The 19777-nt window shown below is 43.2% G+C and overlaps 1 protein-coding gene across 2 annotated transcripts in view; it reads right to left on the minus strand.

Moving 5' to 3' along the window:
- ITGBL1 (integrin subunit beta like 1) overlaps positions 1–19539 on the minus strand; it is a 272363-nt gene extending 252824 nt beyond the window's left edge. The window contains exons 1-2 of one of the 2 annotated variants that reach the window (XM_070048620.1): positions 19406–19539; positions 18594–18811 (exon numbers count right to left, since the gene is read on the minus strand). In XM_070048620.1, the coding sequence (XP_069904721.1) occupies positions 18594–18811; positions 19406–19503 (316 nt within the window). In that variant the 5' untranslated portion in view covers positions 19504–19539. The remainder of the gene's footprint in view (positions 1–18593; positions 18812–19405) is intronic. The other variant, XM_070048621.1, reaches the window with a different exon arrangement.
- Between the last annotated feature and the right edge of the window lie 238 nt (positions 19540–19777).

Raw genomic sequence — 19777 nt, forward strand, 5'->3', positions numbered from 1 at the left:
AGAACAGTGGGGGATGGCCTGGGTGCCTGGGCTCCCACACTCCCATAGGTGACCGGGGCAGGGGACACCTGGCTTCGGATCGGTGCAGCGCTGGCCATGGCAGCCCTTTGGGGAGTGAACCAATGGAGGGAGGACCTTTCCCTCTGTCTCTCTCCCTCTGTCTATAACTCTACCTGTCAAATAAATTTAAAAAAAAAAATTTAAGAATTAAAGAAACCATAATTCTTCAGACAGAAAAAAAAATACACCACCCTATAACATCCACAAAACTATGGCTGGAGAGAGAATTATGTGAAACCAGAGAACACTGCCAATCAGCTGCAGGTATTCTGCAACTCCCTTTATATTTTCCTGACAATCAGAGAAGTAAGGTTCTTTGTCTGCTTATGGACTTTCACATGTCTATTTCAGTCAAGAAAAGAAAAATAAAGTTCAGAAAAATAATGGAAGCAAATTAACTAAAATATTGCCTCTGGATTTTAAATTTAGGCTCATAAATTTCCAAAATTTATGATTTTTGATCATTTCAAAGCATCTAAATAATGATACAAGAAGCAGGAGACAGTAAGCACAAATATGCCATTTACAGAAAGGACTATGGCTGATGGAGAGAATCACAGGAAGTTCCATGAGGACCTACCCTCTGCCAGATTTCTTCCCATTCAGGAGTTCTGTGTTTCTGAAGCCTTGTGGTGTGGAACACAGGATTTCTGCTGTGAGGTGAGGATGTGGAAAAATTATAAAATTGTTAAGAGACAGAATGTGACCTGAGATTGCTCACTGCTCCTCACATCTATGTTTGTACCTCTTCAAGGGGCCACCCGAGTTAATTGATCCTTCAATTGTCTTGATGACGGTCATTCCACTTAGTGGACTATATATGGGCAGCAAGAGAAGATTTCAAAAATGTAGTTATAAACATCAATAAGGTATTTTCTTTATATTAAAAAATAAAATGAACTTTAGGAGAGCATAACCAAATATATTTTATCATTTTTCAAGAATTGAGCCTTTCCACTTCACTCACACAGCTATCTTCAGTACTGATCCTGTAACAAGGATTATGGAATTAAAATTACACTCGAGGAAGTGGGAAGGTGTAAATGGGAGTGTATATTTTGCATGAAAATGAACATTTTTCTCATTCTCCAGTCAAGGGACTGACTCCTACAGCATCTTCAAATCCTTTCTTTCCTCTACAGCCTCAGGGAAGTGAAGTTTGGCCTGAGGTTCTCCCCCGGAATGAGTGAATCCTTGCCGTCTGTGACATTGCTGTGAACATATCCTATTGCTACTCTGCATTAGCTTGTCCTTCTGTGGCAATGTCCTCACGTGAACTTAACTGGAACCCTGAGGTTACCAGGGGATGGCATGAGTAGTTCAAGCCAACTAGGACACCCCATGGCTCAGCCTTGGCATTGGCTCAGGGACAGAGGTACTTTCTAAGTCAGATGACCCACAGACAACCAGATCTCAACTCCAAGTGAGATAATTCCACCGTCCACCGGACAACGTGATGCTAGGTGTCTAAAGCTGTCATTAGCCACCGTGTGAAGCCTGGAAATGAGACTATCCCAGGGACTGGCACACCCCACATGTAGATCCTGTACGCATCCTTTGAGCCTCAAGTTGATTGGGACCCAAAAGTGACTTAGTCCTAGACCAGTGTCTCTCAGACTTCCCAGGCATCAGAGCAGCATGGAGGCTGCACTAGCACACTGATTGTTGAGCCCCTCAGCTAGAGCTCCTGATCTGGCAAGTCCAAGCAGAGATCAAGAATCCCCATTTCTAACAAGTCCCCAGTTGATGCGCATGCTGCCGGTTCAAGGACCACACTTTGGAAATCGCTGTCCTAAACATGTCAAGTGGACCAGGATATTCCAATCTTTTTCTTAAGCTCACAGGGATCAGGCATCCTGTTATTTGTAAAAGAAAAGAAGAAAGAGAAAAGAGAAAAGAGAGAGAGAGAGAGAGAAGGGGAGGGAGGGAGGAATACCCCCTGATATACCTATAAGGATCTGAAAGGAGTCCACCCCCAAAATGAGCCAAAAATTTCTCAAATTTATTTAGTGCTTATATTTTAAAAAACAGATGGAGAAAAGTCATAGGAAAATATTATAATGCATAACATAGATTTCATGATATATCTTGGGTTTTGATTTTCTGCTTCATACATTTCATCACATCTTGTAATCAAACATTAGAAGTACATGAAAAATCTATTTAATAATTAGATTTCTTTTCCATCTAAAAGAAAGTAGGACTCTATTATTTTTCATGAGGAATTTTATGATTGATGAATTTAAATTGAAGATGTTTTTGCATAAATAACACAATTAACAAAACAAATCTGATTTTACTTTGGATATAGTAAAAATAAAACTGTGGGGCCAGTGTCGTGGTATAGCAGGCATCCCTTATGGGCACCGGTTCAAGTTTCGGCTGCTTCACTCCCAATCCAGCTCTCTGCTATTACCTGGGAAAGCAGTGGAAGATGGCCCAGGTCCTTGGACCCCTGCACTCACTTGGGAGACCTGGAGGAAGCTCCTGGCTCCTGGCTTCAGATCAGCATAGCTCCGGCCATTGTGGTCAATTGGGGAATGAACCAGCAGGTGGAAGACTTCTCTCTCACTCTCTGCCACTCTATCTCTCTCTGTATAACTGTGACTTTCAAGTAAAGTAAATAAATCTTTTTTAAAAAAATAAAACTGCTTGTGTACTCGAGATCTACTAGTTTTTCTTGAACATGCAGCCTATAAAATTCATTACTTATTCATATTTCTCAATCCTAATGAGAGCTGGTTAGCCTATATCTAAAGGATTCAAGCCTTAGGCATCCACAAATAAAAGTATGAATTTATAAGTATTAATTTATAAACCTGGAAACATCTCCAGTTGTGATGGTTTAGAGGAGATGTGTTGTGCTCCAGAGTTCCAACAGCTGAACATCTTGGCTACTAACACGTGCGCACCATGTGACAGATCTCTGGTTTGTTGTTTGGCCGCCACATGCCACTTTCATGCCAGACTGCCACTTCATGATCTTAGCTGCACCTCCCCCACTGCCCGCAGCAGTATTGCCTTCTCAGTATCCCATGTCTAGCCCCACATAGCCTCCTTCACTATCCCAGATGGGAGATAGGAAAAATATTTAACCAGGAATGAGGAAAGCAATCAGTACTCAGTGCCAGAAGGCAGAGGCTCTCCAGGCATTCAGGGACTGAACTCTTCCAGTTTGAATCATGAAGAGGCCCAGATGTCTCCAGGACAACGGAGAGGGGACACAAAACCCACAATATTTGAAAGCCAGAATGGCCCTAACAGTTTACATTGACCGAATCACGGTCTTGTCCCACCATCCCAACCCTGTACTTGAATCCCATCACTTTGATTCAATCGCTGCTTGCCCAGCTAGCGTCACTCCCTCCCCTTTCTTTCTATGACCACCAGCATCATTCAGCATTATTTCACTGTTGGCTATGAGCATGGTTTTTCATGGTCCTCTCCATTTGATGGCTCTTCTTTTTCCATTTATCCTAAGAGCAATATACAAGAAGTTTCTATCTGGAAAAGCCAATTCTCTGTTCACAATATCTACTGAGGTCTGTCCACATTCATCTGGGGAGGCATTGAAGAGCCAGCTCCCTGTGAACCGTTCCCATTTACCTCTGAAGGGTTTTCTCTGATGATGTTCCTAAAAGAATCCACCAACCTAACCAAGTGTCAGTGATGTCCTACCTTAAAATATTGTTTGTTTTCTCTCTCTGGCTAGAACACCATGCTTCCCATGCATGCCCCTGGTTAAAACCATGCTCAAGGGCAACAATCATGTGTTTCAATCTTTATATTCCCTACAGCTAGCAATGCTACACCTGATCCATAAATGTTTGCTAAATAGCTGTTGATCCAATGAACAATTATACACATACAACATAATATGCACAACCCTTATCTCTAGAATTTTTCTTTAGATAATGCATCTGATAAGTCTATTTTCTGAGTTTCAACTATTGAAGACTGTGCCTCTTTTATAAGGCTAATACCTACACACATATTTCTGTCAAAAACATTTAAACATATGTAGGCTTTTTCAATCAAAGTGCATTTTTGCATTTCAAAATCAATCTTTATGGAAAAATTAGTCCCTTAATGACCTACAGTTTCTTGTTAGAAAAAGGAAACCACTTCCTGCATTCAATGAATGAATTGTGTAAAGGTGTTGTTAATTAGTAGTGGACTGGTGAACCAGCTTCACAATTTAAAACTGTTTATATTTCTCTTTCTTAAGTAACTTGAATTCTATTGCTATTTAAAAACTTGAAAACTAAAAATTGGAATAACCCTAACCATCCATATTCCAATGCTGTTTTGATGTTCTCAGAAGAAATTCTAAAAATGACTTGTTCAAGGAACTAAATATATTATTTTATGTAAAATACTTTTTTTTAAGTTTAAAAAAATGTGAAAATTAAGCTGAGTAATAGAACAAAAAACAGATCGATGACTCAATGACTGTGCATATGAACACAGACAAATATTGACCTGACTCTGTGCTTCCTGGGATGAAGTGCATCCATTTAAACTAGAACTATCAGAGGGTGCCAGAAAATCACAGATGGCATATATTTAAGTTCAGTGTCCTTTCACTCACGGGACATTAAGATTATATTTTGGGAATTAATTTTTATGAGACTGATGTGACCCCCTTCTTAGATGGTCTTCTGAATGCACTGTTGCTTTCTAAAAATTTTTTCTTGCCCCTTCACAAAAATCCTGAAGATGCCAATATAATTCACTATTAATGAAGACTGAACACTTAAAATAGAAATGAAACATATTTGCTTCCAAATTAACTTTAAATACCAGTGAGAAATTTGCAATCACATCAATCAACTAATTTCACCAAGTGTTTGAACATCTCTATACCAAATCCCTTGGCTAGAACTATTGCTGTCAGTTCTCTCCCTCCTGCCACACCACCATGCAGAGCACAAGCTTCTGGCCTGGCTCTGTGACTCCTGTTGACCAACAACATGGGGATGTACAGTGCAGGCTGTGGGTTCTGAGTCAAGGCTTTAGGGACCTCAGATTTCCTCTCGCCCCAGTGCCCCCGTGATGTGACACAACAGAAGCAAAGCCTGGGCAGCCAAAGAATCATGTGCGGCAGACCAGCACTTAGCCTGCTGCCTGGGGTCCAGCTGACGTACAACTGAACTGCAGGCTTGAGTGAGAAATAAGGATTTATTTTGCTTTTATGAAAACCACTGACATTTGGGGTATCTTGCAAAGTAGCATTTTTGCAGCAATAACAATAAAGAATTGGGAGAGAATACTATAGAAAAGAAGCTACCTTTCCTATTCTTCAGGATATATATCCTAATTGGAGTGACATGGGAAAGGACCAATAATAACATAGATAATGATGGAAAGAGTAGCTGCTACTGGGCACTTATTATAGCCAAGGATTTTTCTGCATCCTTACAATCACAATAACACTCTGAGATAAGGAAACCTAGGCACAATTTCATCATCTTCTCCAAGCCAACAGTTCACAATGGGCACAGCCAATTTTTGAACCCAAGCAGTGCTTCTCTTTCCATCTCTTCACTGTTTTGCCTATTGAAGTTCCACATACAAAAGCAAGCCGGAATGACCATGAACTAATACCACATATGGCAATTCACAGTCTCAGAGAAGGGCTGTAATATTGCCTGGACATCTGTTATCTGGTGGCACTGTGCTAAATGATGCAACTTTGGAACAGCTTGACTGATGGCACAGTTTTGATGTCAGACACATCTGATCTTAACCATTTCATTTACTCCTTCCCAGAATCATGCCCTTATTTTTGGAATGGTAGAAAGATTTTCTCTACTAAAGGCTTATTGTGAGATTTTTAACATCATGCAATAGGCATACAGCAAATTCTAAATGTTAGCTGTACTATCAGTATCCTATTTCAAAAACACAAGCTGAGGCCGGCGCCGCAGCTCACTAGGCTAATCCTCTGCCTTGCAGCGCCGGCACACTGGGTTCTAGTCCTGGTCAGGGCGCCGGATTCTGTCCCAGTTGCCCCTCTTCCAGGCCAGCTCTCTGCTGTGGCCAGGGAGTGCAGTGGAGGATGGCCCAAGTGCTTGGGCCCTGCACCCCATGGGAGACCAGGATAAGTACCTGGCTCCTGCCATCGGATCAGCACGGTGCGCCGGCCGTGGTGGCCATTGGAGGTTGAACCAACAGCTAAGGAAGACCTTTCTCTCTGTCTCTCTCTCTCACTGTCCACTCTGCCTGTTAAAAAAAAAAAAAACCCACAAGCTGATGGGAGACATTATTGTGATTAGATATTTTAACTGCACTCCATACAATGTTGGACTTCTAGAAAAGCAAGTTGCTTTCTAGACTATTTCTATTCTCTTCCAAATCTTCCACATACATCATTCACCACTTGTTCAAACTCATGGTGCTCTAGCTATGCTGACCAGTTGACTCCTCCTTAGGGTACCAGAGGTAATGACTGGTTTTGATAACTACACAGGTAGGAGGTAAATTCTGAGATACACAGATATATTATTTTACTTTTCTTTAATATACTGTGTGCAAATATCTGGGAAATTAAGAACAAATGCATTAAAATTATAGAATGATAAAGCCTATATTGTAATGCTTTACAGATACTGGGTACTCATTAAACACAGTTCTCATTTAGTGTCCAGGAAAACAGGTTCCAAAGCCCCCCAGAGATACCAACATCCCTAAATAATCAAGTTCCTTAAATGAAATGGCATAGAATTGGCCTGTACACTATGCACATCCTCCCCAATACATTAAATCACCTATAGATTACTTATGTAAATGGTGGTTCTATTATTTTATTTAATAATGACAAGGAGAAGTCTGTACATGTTCAGTAGAGACACAAACTTTTTCCAGTATTTTCCATCCACGGTTGAATCTGTGGATATGGAACCCAAGGATATGGGGGTATTGACCATTTGTGAGACTCTCGATGTTCATTGCAGCTCAATTCACAATAGCTAAGATACAGAATCAACCCAGATGTCCATCATGTGTTGACTGCATAAAGAAATTATATATGGGGGGGGGGATACACACACACACACTATGGAGTAGTACTAAGCTATAAAAAATGAAATCCTGTCTTTTGCAACAAGATGGATGCAACTGGAAGCCATTATACTTAGTGAAATAAGCCAGTCCCAAAAACACAGATATCATGTTTTCTCTGGTCCAAAGTAACTAATAGAGTACATAAAATGTAATGTATTGGATTATTAATGTATTAATGTATTAATAATTAATGTATTGGAGTACCTAAAATGTAATGTATGTACATTTTGAGATTTGATGATTGTTTACAGTTCCTGTCTCTTCTGTGGAGGAACAGTGTTCTTTTCTTCATACTATTTGTTGAACTCATTACTTAGTGTAGGATTAACTTTACAATCATTAAGTAAACTGAAGTCAATCTTTGCAAAAACTAAGAGTGGGAATGGAAGAGGGAGGAAGAAGAAGGGTTGGAGCAATGGTGAGAGGGTTGGTAGCCCGGGAAGTATCACTATATTTCTAAATCAGTATATAGGAAATATATGAAATTTTCATAACTTAAAATTTTAAAAAAACTTTCAGAAATTCTCATGGAAAGGACAGCTTTCAAGGTAAGCTGGAGGTAACAAATGGAGGGAAGTAATACAAGCAACATCCTTCCATCCCTTGTTGAATCCACTGCCATGGGACTCAACACCAGCTGCCTTCCAGCAAATCAGGTCTTGAACCCCCATCATGGGATCTTATCATAAGATTGCCCTATCCTTCTCAATATTCTCTAAGAGATTTAATAAGTGCTTGGTGAAGCTTTTTTTCCCATTCCAATTCCCCAGTGTTTGCCAGAGCCATCCACCTCTCCATTTCCATCCTGTCTAAACCTGCCCACTTAGCTTTCCCAAGGGAAAGATTATTAAATTCATTAGACTAGGTTATAAATAGATCACTGCATTGAAACTCATAAGTCTTGAAATCCTGTGTTTGGCATAGCAGCAGAGATATGTGAGACAGAACAGAAATTACAAGTCACCGGCAGGCTGATGAGTGATACATATAAAATATCCCCAAAGCCTTTGCATGGTTGCCCAGAAGTGGACAGACCCATTTCCTGGGCATAAAGTAAATGTTCATGACAATTCAATCAACATTATTTAGTACTCTATTAATATCTTATTCCTTCACTTTTCTGTTATTGTGCTTTGCCTTCATTCAGAAAGGCTATGAGTATGAAAAGCTGCATGCACTGGAATTTCTGGACTTCATCCCATGAACACCTCAATTTTATAGAAACAAAAGAGTTTCCAATGTGACTTGTTTTTGATATCCAAAATAAACATACAAAGCAACATCAGTCAATGTCCATGAAAATAATAAATATGTAGATTCAACTCTCCTGCCTTCTCTTTCACTTTTCAGGCAAGAAAATTGCAGGCTATGGAGGACTTTCTTCGCAAGAGTATCCTTCCTACTTGGATAATAGCTGATGCTAAGTGTAATCACTTGAAAAAATGTCAATCACAGCTGAGATTGTCTTCTCTTGGTATGACAAAAAAAGTTTGGCCTGAGGATTCCTGTTACCTTGACTTCTTTTGACATTAAATGCATTCAATGCCTGGTTACTTCTCTAGTATTTGCACATACTCTCCCTGTGTGTGCATTCTCTGACATAAGATGGAAATGAGAATGAAAATATGCTTTTACAAGAAAAAACCATGAAGTTATATTTTTAAATAAAAACCAATGTCCCTTAAAATTATATTCTCATTTCAGTATTCCAAAATTCATGAAAATATTTCCCCTAAAGACATGATTTCAGAACAAGTTTATTATTATGCTTGAAAAGGAGCTGTCTATTGATTTTGATGTGTGTTGCAGGGTTGGGGGTACTTTCTTCTCAAGGTTATGTGCTATGATAGTTGGAGAATATTTTGACTACCTCTTAAAAGTTCTTATGGAAATCAGATGAATTAATATGTATGAAAATATTTTCCAGCAAAGCATACTCAAATATAAGTAGGTATTTTCCCATTATCCTTTTGTATGCCTAACGCAGCATTAATTTCAAGGCTCAAATCTCTCCAGCAGGCGCTTGCGGGAAGTCTATCAAGTACATCAAATTCTTTCTTGAAACAAATGAATTATTTTCATTTCAAGACTGCTCTTGGAGCTTACATAACTAATGGTGTTAACCAAGAAAGAAAGAGAAAAAATAGTCTGTAACTTGTCTTTTGTATTTTGGAGTGGCAAATGCTTAAATGGCCAACTCATTTTGTTTGGAGAAATAACCAGTTCTGTCTAACCATTTTGCACAGCAGAAAATGATAGCTTTGAAAGAGCAGTAATGAGCAATTAGGAATACATTTACTATGCTCTGATTTTCTGATGTTGGCTCCTGACTCGTCCCCGTGGACTAGGCCACAAATGTACAGTTAACATCAGGCCACCAGAAAAGTTTTTAAGCAGTCCTCAAACTTGTGGACCTCTTTTTTAAATATTCTTTTTGCCTGACTTAGGCTGGGAGGTTTCCAAATATTAATACAGGAAACTCAAGTGAGTGAGTTATTCATTTGGAACAACTGGTGATTGAACTAGTGAGTCACACAATCTCCACGATAGGGCTCTTCTCAGGGGAACTTATGTTACCACAGAAGCTAAGACCGGGCGGTTCAAGGTCAAGCCAGCCGGCACCCTGATAAAGGTCTTATTTCTCTTTTCCCTTTATAAAGCCATCATTCTTCTACCCAGGCTGAAAGAGGATGATGTAGAATAGACAGAAGAATGAGTTCCATTACAAAATATAGTTTCTTATTTTCCAGGAAATGTGATTCTTGAAAAGACAAAGCACTCTTTTTCCAAAGAAAATGAGATTGCAGCCCTTCCTGCAGCCTCAATCTTTATCAATTTAAGAGTTAATGAAAAATAGCTGGAGAATTCACCTGTGCAGGAGCCTAAAGACACCCCGTAAACGCTCGGGCCCCATGGTGTCAGCAGAACAGACTTCTTCACCTTCTCAGATGTGACTCTTGCCTTTGAAACCCAGACCAGGCTTGGGAGCTACATTTCCCAAGGGACGATGGCCTCAGGTCACCCAATCCCATACATTTAGCTTCCCTACACCAAGATCAGCAATATATGAGGAGACTTCTATCAACACTTATGTGCGCCTGGCAACCCCCTCATATGTGCCTGGGAACACAATTCACTCTAGCAGAATGGCTTACATGCGCAGATGAGAGCCAGCGTGCGGAGAGCTGTGTGCTTGGACAAGTCTCACCGTGAGTGCTTGTGCATACGTGTAACTCTACATGGCAATGTGAAATAACAAACCAAAACACATAACCATAACAAAAAGCCTGAAAATCGTCAGAATGTTCAGTCACAGGCACAGAGTTTAATCAAGACATCCACATCTGAACATTATATATGAGCACCCATTAAAATTCTTTTTCATATGTATTATTAAGCTAGAATGAGGGCCATGATATATTTTTAACAAAAACAGAAAAAGAAAAAAGGCCACTGTGCACATGCATTTGTGTTTTGTGTGTGTGCATGTTTATCACACACACATTTACATAAGCAAGGGAAAACGTGGAAGCATATTCCTTAAACTGATACTAACAAATTGCAAGGCTAAGATTTAGAATATAACCAAAACGAAATCACTCCACACACATATTTAACTACTTGAATTCAGTTACATGTGCTTAGGGACTTAAATTATATATTTGGCAAAAAGGATGGTGGAATAATCATTTAAGTAGTGTAGATATTGTGTTATTCTATTCAGTGAGTGGAGGCCCCTCCAAAGTGACCAATGTCACCTCAGTGGGCCAAGATTCCTGGTGTGCACCTCCCCCTGTGAGCATCTCTATGAGCTGAATGGTCCTGAATGAGCAATCTCAGTAGAACAGATACCCAGACAAAAACCAAAGATGTCTTCCTTGCCTGGAGTAAACACTCACTCTTTTCTCGGTGAGAACAACTAATGGTGCAATGGAATCAAATGGGGAGCCTTCCCTAGAGATTTGCGAGAGAACTATTTGAACTTCAGATATCTGAATTTTTGCTTAGAACCTGCTCTCTCAGATGGTTGCAAAAAAGGCAACCCCACTGGACTTTTCCTCATTGTAAATTGCATTGTTTGATTTTTTGCTGCTAATGGACATTGTTTACATAATTTTTAAATATCCAGATAAGTAAATAAATGGAAACATTTTAATCTTGAGATAGCTTTTGCAGTCTGAGAATTTCATTCTAGCAGTCAGATTTTTAAAAACTGTGCCTCTGATTCATAGAAATAATAACCTCATGAAAATTACAAAGCAAAAAGGTATCTATGTTGGAAATATTAATATTATAGGGAATCTACATCCAACTAGGTTGCTTCATCCCTAGTAAACAGAACTAAAGCAAAGGAGCATTTATTCCCCTTTACTTTAGAGATTCTAGGTTTAACAGTATTGGTAGCTATCACTTAGCATAACTATGTGTCAGACATTCTATTAGATGCTTCATGTATATATTTCCCCCCTTTAAATGCTGCAATAACCCTCCATAGGGAGTTAAGTATTCCCCATTTCAGAAATGCACAGACTGAGTCAACCTGAAGAAGTACAGAGAACAGCTGAACTGGTTTGGAACCCAACTCTGTCTGGGGAGCTCAAACTCTTGACCATACACATATTCTGTCTTGCCCTATTTTAATAGACTTGAACCTGTTGAACCAAACCATTGTTTCTGTTAGGATTAGATTTTTTTTTTTTTTTTTTGACAGGCAGAGTTAGACAGTGAGAGAGAGATAGAGACAGAAAGGTCTTCCTTTCCAGTGGTTCACCCCCCAAATGGCTGCTGCAGCCAGCGCACTGCGCTGATCCGAAGCCAGGAGCCAGGTGCTTCCTCCTGGTCTCCCATGTGGGTGAAGGGCCCAAGCACTTGGGCCATCCGCCACTGCACTCCCGGGCCACAGCAGAGAGCTGGACTAGAAGAGGAGCAACCGGGACAGAACCGGCACCCCAACCGGGACTAGAACCTGGGGTGCCGACGCCACAGGCGGAGGATTAGCCTAGTGAGCCGCAGTGCCAGCCAGTTAGGATTAGATTTAACCTTCAAAAACAAAAAACTCCAAAAGACCAGGGGCTCACACAAGATAAACGTTTATTACTATCTTGTGCAAAAGCCACCCACAGGCAAGCAGTCCAGAACTGGCGTGGCTGCCCCCCAGAATCTCCTCCTAACCACACCCCTGTCCTGCAGCCAAGCCATGCTCATGGGCAGCCATCACATTTGCCTCTTGATTCAAAGGGCCTTCTGGAACTCCAGGCGCATTCCACATAAACAAGAGTGGTGGGGCAAAACACGCCACCCAGCAAGTGCGCTCTCTCCCTCTCCTTACTCGTCTTCGGCCAGGGTGAGAGAGCAGTGCCCAGCATCAGGGAGTGTAATAGCACCAATGACTTCCTCAGGCTTGTAGACACCCTTATGATTCCCATTTAGTACTTTCTGTAGATAAAGAAATGGAAGTCGGAACCACTGAAGTCACTTATCACTGCTCCACAGCTGGCCAGGGATAATGTCAGAAAGTCAAACTCAGGCAACTGTCAGCCGGTGAGTCCATCTGCTGATGTACACCAGAAGCCCACCACACCGCATCCGGAGCCCTGGTGACACCTGGGGCCGGAGAAGTCGGATCATCTAGAGAACCTCTTAGAAGGCGGCACAGCACTCACACTGGAAGGAGCCTGAGAAGGTGTTGATGGCGTTCACGGCCTTGGAACTTCTCTTTCTTCCCACCCACACTTTACAGGAGTGGTAATGCACTGGGAAGACAACGGGGCCCAAAGACATCCACACCCTTGTTCCTGAAACCTGGCAAAAGGGGCTTTACCAATGTGATTGATGGGAGGGGTGCCCCAGATTATTTAGATGGGCCCAATCCTAGATAAGAGTCCTTAAAAGTGGAACACCAGCAGTCACCACAGCTCACTTGGCTAATCCTCTGCCTGCGGCGCCGACACCCCAGGTTCTAGTCCTGGTTGGGGTGCCAGATTCTATTCTGGTTGCTCCTCTTCCAGTCCAGCTCTCTGCTGTGGCCCAGGAGTGCAGTGGAGGATGGCCCAAGTGCTTGGGCCCTGCACCCGCATGGGAGACCAGGAGAAAGCACCTGGCTCCTGGCTTCGGATCAGCGCAGTGCGCTGGCTGCAGCAGCCATTTGGGGGGTGAACCACTGGAAAGGAAGACCTTTCTGTCTCTATCTCTCTCTCACTGTCTAACTCTGCCTGTCAAAAAAAAAAAAAAAAAGTGGAACATCTTTCCAGGTTGTGGTAGGGGACATGACCATGGAAGGGCAGCATGAGGAGGATCGGACACCCTGTTCCTGTTGTGGCATGGTGGGGGGGGGGGGTGCATAATGACCACATCTGTACCATTTTGTTTCAACATCTTCATCTTACAAATATGGGCTTCAAAACAATCAAGGTACCTTGGTCTCAGGGTGTGCAGGGCAGTGTCCATGGAAACCAATAAAATGGAAAAATGGGGTGTGAATGCCTGACACATTCTTTGAGGATGCAAACCTTTTCCTTTTATATGATACTCGGGGTCAGTTAGGATGCATTTACCCAAAACTGTTGAATCTGAAAGAGGAGCGCTCCAACAGAGGCTCACATGAAGTGGGCGAGCTCACTGTGGGACTACATGAATGCCTGCGCCATGCGGCAGGAGCTGTGGAGGTTTTGATGAAAACACACACAAGGAGGTAATGAAGACATTGGAGCCTCTCTGCCCAACACGGTCGTTTAGTGGAGAAGGGGCTAAAATGTCCTTGACATTGCATAGAGAGACACTGCTGGGGAAGGGGGTATTTGAATCCAAGGGGACCAGAGAGAGGCAAGGAAGCAGACATGTGGGGCAGAATGAGGTTTGAAGAAAGGAAAAGGTGGTAGAAAATAGAAAAGGAGAAAGGAAAATAGCAAAGGAAAAAGCAAAGAGCAACTCCACACATTTAACTTGGAGGGAAATGGAGCAACAAGCCAGGACACATGTGGCGGAGGGAATCAAGATACATTTAGGTACAAAAATTTTGGAAATACACACATATTTTTTTAATATGCATTTCCATGAATCTTTTGAAGAATTCTCTTATGAGGAAATTAACTTAACTTACCAACAGTTCAGACAAGGTTCCATCCAGCCCTAGATCTGTAGACTAATAAGTCCAGAATCTCACCATGCTGGCAAGAAGTGTTCATTTTATAGCAATTTCACATAAAGGAAGTCTGTTGTTCAATAAGGACTTTAAGTGACTGATGGGAACTTACATGGTTTTTCTTCCTCACTTATTCCATCAGTTCTATGGTATCCCTAGTCACTCAGACTTATAAATCCAGCATCAATTCCTATTCATTTCCTTATTCATCCTTGTGCACCAAATCATCTGGGTTCTACTTTTAACCCATCTCTAAAATTCGTCGTAATTCTGTCCTCATTATCTCCTCCCAGCCCATAATGTAGACATTAGGATCTAAACTGAGCTTCTCACTATCAAATCTCTATCAAAATTGCCATGGCCCCGGGGCACCATCTTGCTCTTCAATATGAGCACCACCCCTCACTCCTGTATCCAAAATGCTTATAAGCTCTTGTATGCTGCTCAATGGAACATACATTTTTCATTCAAGTCCAAAGCTTTCCATAATATCTTCAAATACAACCCTCATGATATCTTCAACTACTTCCCCCATAGCCCTAAGGTAAAGTCAAGCTAATTTTTGTATCCCACACTATAACTCAAATATACTCACGTGCTTTCCTGCTACACAGACGAGCAACATACAGCCCTAGGGCAGTTTAAAGTCCAGAAAATCATTTGGTCTGGCCCTGCCAAAGCAACCATGGATGGGACTTGAAAATTCAAAAAAAGAAATCTATAGCAGGCTAATCATTAAATTGGTAATTTTGTGTAGGCCATGAAAGATGATATGAATATCCAAATGGCCCTTGGCAGTAAAAAGATTCACCACCTTCCTCTCCCTAATCAAATTTAATTTATCTAATTCCAATTTAATCATAACTCTGATTCAATCATAATTCTGATTTACTCTTTTGGATTAAAACCACCCTACACCTAAAGACTGTGAAATACTACCTCTTTCTCAACAACATTTAACCACAATATTTCATCTCTGCTTCAATGGAATCGTCATAAAATTTTTTGAGATTATACCCTGCACTGAGTTGTAGGTATTTGGCATGTCTGCTGGCCTCCCTACTCAGTGTTGAGCTGCTTGATACACCTTGTCCTTAAATACTTTCAACAGCAGAGAGCCTAGCACATATGTCAGACTTCAAATCTGTTTGCTAAATCGAATCCAATTAGGTCTTCCCAGTGACTACAACTGGAATTCTTTTATGTGACATATTTCAAAAACGACTTTAAAAGACTTTCAAGAAACCAGTATTTTATTGAAGTGCAAGCATAGCTGTTCATGGAGCTACCGAGGGATGGCTTAGGAAAATCAACCAAAATCATTTTCACACAATTGTGTCTGGAAGACATATTTCCCTAAAATAACTGTATTCCTCCACAGACTCTCATCACCCACAGCAACAAACACTGTGCCAGGCCTTTATGCTATAGAAGTTCAAGGAAGACTCACATGCCATGAACAAGTGGACACTGGAGGAAACAGACTTTCAATAACGTGAACATAATCAATTTCACTCAGCTCAAACTAAACTGAGTATGTTTCACATGATTCACAGTGTAAGAATCCCAGCAGAGGAGACGGCAAAAGGGCACAGTGTATCTAATACAGCTGCTCTGAGACTGGGCCAGAACCGCTCTCCTTGCCTGACCTTTGGGGCCTTAAATCAATAACAGGCCCAAGACTACAAGAAGAGAGCTCAGCCGGCCTCAGAGCAAGAACTGCTCAACAAACAAAAGGCCAGGCTGTCTGTCTGTCCATCCACCCACCCTAGCCTATCTTTTGTGTGTCACTATAACACTATGTTGCACATATACACACACATGTATTATTATAATATCATTTATAAGTATATATAATACTAAAATACATATACTAACATGGATTTAGCATTTACTTTCTGTCAGGCACTGTTCTATAGGCTTTTTATTTTACAGATGAAGAAATCAAGGTCAGATCTTCTACAAACTGTCCAACTTTACACAGCTATTAAATGACGGGACTGGGATTTGAATCCTGGAAAAACTTCCCCCAGAAGCTCTCCTTTTAACCATAATATTATTTATCACCACAGCAGAATCTTATTTTCTTCATGGAAGTCAGGGAGGTCTCTGGTAGTTACTCTGTTTTCGGAAGGGACTTAGGAGGGCTTATCATAGAGGTAGAGGCCCAGGTTCACTTAAAGCCAGAAAACCCACTATGTTCCCATCTTATTAGTTATAAAATTGGAACTCCATCTTACAAATGCAACTGAGACGTTAAATTTGAAACACAGAACTCGCCGGCCCAATGTGTTGCATGTAGGGATCTCCTCGTGGGCCTGGAAACCTAATTAGAGCAATCAGGGAAGCGAATTCTGCAAGAGGCCTGTTGAGAGGGCCTCGGCAGGCATCAGTCAGCAGGCCAGATGGAAAAGGAGCAAATCCGTTCACTCAGCCTTGCTATAAGGAGAAGCAATTCTTCATCTTTAGAAACATAGACACAACCAAAATATATCCGCGTATGACTCAGGACTGAATTTTGCATCAGGAAGGGAGGAATGCAGTAACAAACAACAAAATTCTATAGGACAGAGAGAGTGCTGCACCCTCCAGCAGCCTCCGCAAAGCTGGCCACAAGGCTCCAGCTCAGCTTCTGCAAGAGTGAGGGGACCTGTGGTCGCGCGGAACTCATCCAGCAGGTGAAAGGCCTTACCTTACCTCCTACAGGCTAACGAACTACAATACAGAAGCCCCTGGAAATGTCCTAGAGACTCCCAATATTGAAGAGATCTTGGCAGAGTGATAAAAGGCAGAGGGGGTTGGTTTTGGCCCTTGGGATGCTCACATTCCACCCTGCAGGGCCTGGGTTCCCACCCCAGCTCCACTCCTGACTCCAGCTTCCTACTGATGTGCACACTGGGAGGCAGCAGGTGACGGCTCAAGTACTTGGTTAATACCACCCGGGCGGGAAACCAGACTGGTTTTCCGGCTCTCAGCTCCAGCCTAGCCCAGCCCTGGCCTTTGCAGGCATTTGGGGAATGAACTAGAAGATAAAATCACACATGCTCTCTGCCTCTCTGCTTTTCACTGTCTCTGCCACTGTCTCTCTGCCTAATTAATTAATTTTCAAAATATGAACCTTGAAACAAAATAAATACAGGCAAAAAACAGATAAACCAGGACACAGTTGCATTTGGAATGAAATACTAAGTGATATTTAGCTTTCTTTCTAAGGGCTACCCCTAAAAACCCCACAGCTTGTGCAACTGATCAAGTTAAAATAACAAATTCTAGAATTCAATATTTTTGCAGTTGAGCTTCAGCCTCCACAGGGTAAACAAACCACGCAGGCACACCTGTGCCAAATGACTTCTATGCCTATTTTTTCCACTGCCAAGCAGTCTGCATGTTAAGTACACTCACTGTGCACTGCAGGGCCCAGGTGCCAAGCAAACACCGTTTGCTCCAGACACATGCCTGCTCTCTGTGCTAGGGTAGGACATCTCTGTCTTAGCTACTTCCAGGGTGAAACACATCGCTATTTATTCCCACAGATCTGCCAAACCCTGGTTGGAATACACTGTGCTGTCCTCTCCAGGGTGGAGTCTCTGCACAGCCCACACTAACCAGAGCTCTTGGCCGAAGGAAATTCCACAGTGACGTGGAACTGGTAAGGAGGTTAGGCGTGCTCTCCACAAACTAACTTCTTGACCCTTCTCAGTATCCGAGGCTGAATCACTTCTATCCGATCTGTGAAGCCAACGAATGCATTTTCTCCCCAGGATCACGAAATACCAAGTGTCACTGCAGCTCCAACATGCGACATGAAAATACTCGAAAACAAGACAAGCGCCATGCCTCCAAAGTAAATATGCGCCTGGTTTTTTTTATTCCTTTTTATGCTTGTTGATATGCACCCTGTGTGTGAACTGTATGCTGAGCACAAGAGGGCAATCAGAGTTCAAAGACACACTCTGCCCCCTTGGGATGGAGGAGGGCCGTACCCCTCCCCGTGTTTCCTAGATAAAACAAAATAGAGGCTCATGATCTGCGAATACTATGGTTTATGTTCTTGATGGAGGGAGGGCATCAAAACAGTCCACTGGTGAGGGCGTGGGGAAACTGAGTGTGTAATGAGGAACGTAGATAGATGTACTGGGTTTGACCACTGAGGGATACTACTGCCACTCACGCTGGGACCTGAGCGGTTAGCAAGGATTGTAACAACTCCACCAGAATCAGCCCGTGCAAGCACAACCCTGGACCAGGGCTTCACCTCGGGGTGCTCATAGCAGGGGAGAGGCGTCCCCACCGCTCACCCCGCTGTGCAGCCGCAGGAATCCCTTACCTGCGCAGGTCTTGCCGTCGTAGGTCTCGCACACCCACTCGTGGCACTCACACAAGGGCCCGAAGTAGGTGCCGGGCTCGGTCACGTGACAGATGCAGACGCCGCAGTCACACCGGCCCCGACCGTGGCACAGCGCGCCCCCGGGGGGCTGCCCAGGGGCGCGGCACCGGCGCTCCGACTCCGCCCGGGACAGCCTGCAGGCGGCGCCCGACCAGCTTCTGCGTGGGGCGACAGGGACCACAGCCAGGTCACAGACACACATACACACACACTGCCCGGTCTGCTCCGGGCCCAGTTTCCTCCCCGTTGTCCACCCCGGGGGGAGACGGACAGCCCCAGGGGTATGACCCAAGTGTCACAGTGGACTGAATTTTATGAAAAACGGGAGGTGCCTACAGAGACTTGCACCTGGTCTAATGGCAAGGGGCAGAGTGCATACATGTGCAGCAAAGCAGACTTTATGGAAACTACTGGAAACTTTGCTCTCCTAAGGGGAATACCCCAGCACCTCTCTCGGAATGCAGCGCACACCCGACGTGGAGTGCAGGTATACTCAGGTGCACCTTTCTCTCTTGCCAGGGTCGTGCGAGTGGAGCTTCCATTTGAGGGTGGTGTTTTTCCGAAGCAGAAGCCAAAGGTCAGAGACCAACATGCGGTGCGGATTGATCAGGAAAGCAACAGGAGCAGCTTGGAAACCGCTTATCCCACGTTCAACTTGGGAACTGCTCTTGGCTTAGCACGGCGCTCTGCAGGCGTGAGCCTTGCCACGCAAAGCAGGCCACTCGGTGCACAGAGGAACAGACCACACTCACCTCAGGGACGGCGAGAAGCCTTGTGGAGCGGCTGACAGCCCGGCGAGGAGAAGGGAGGAAGCCAGCAGCAAGAAGTGCCTGAGGCTGGGCGGCCGCATGCTGAGCGCAGAGGCTGCGCCTGCAAGGTGGGGCTCCCAGGGAGGCAGCAGGAGGGAGAGGGGCCACCGGCAGATGGCCAGGCAGACGGACCCACGGACACCCAAGCTGCACCCGGAGCTGCAAATGCGTTGATGAGCCGCCTGCGAGGATTTGGGCAGCGGCGCTGCTCTGGGCGGGGTGCTGGTGCCAAGCCCTTCCAGTGGAGAGCCTAGGCAGAGAGGTAATTAGAAACAGTTGTACAAGCAGATGGTGTATTTGACATTAAAAAAAAAA

Source organism: Oryctolagus cuniculus, chromosome 9 (assembly GCF_964237555.1).
Source record: "Oryctolagus cuniculus chromosome 9, mOryCun1.1, whole genome shotgun sequence".
NCBI lineage: Eukaryota > Metazoa > Chordata > Mammalia > Lagomorpha > Leporidae > Oryctolagus > Oryctolagus cuniculus.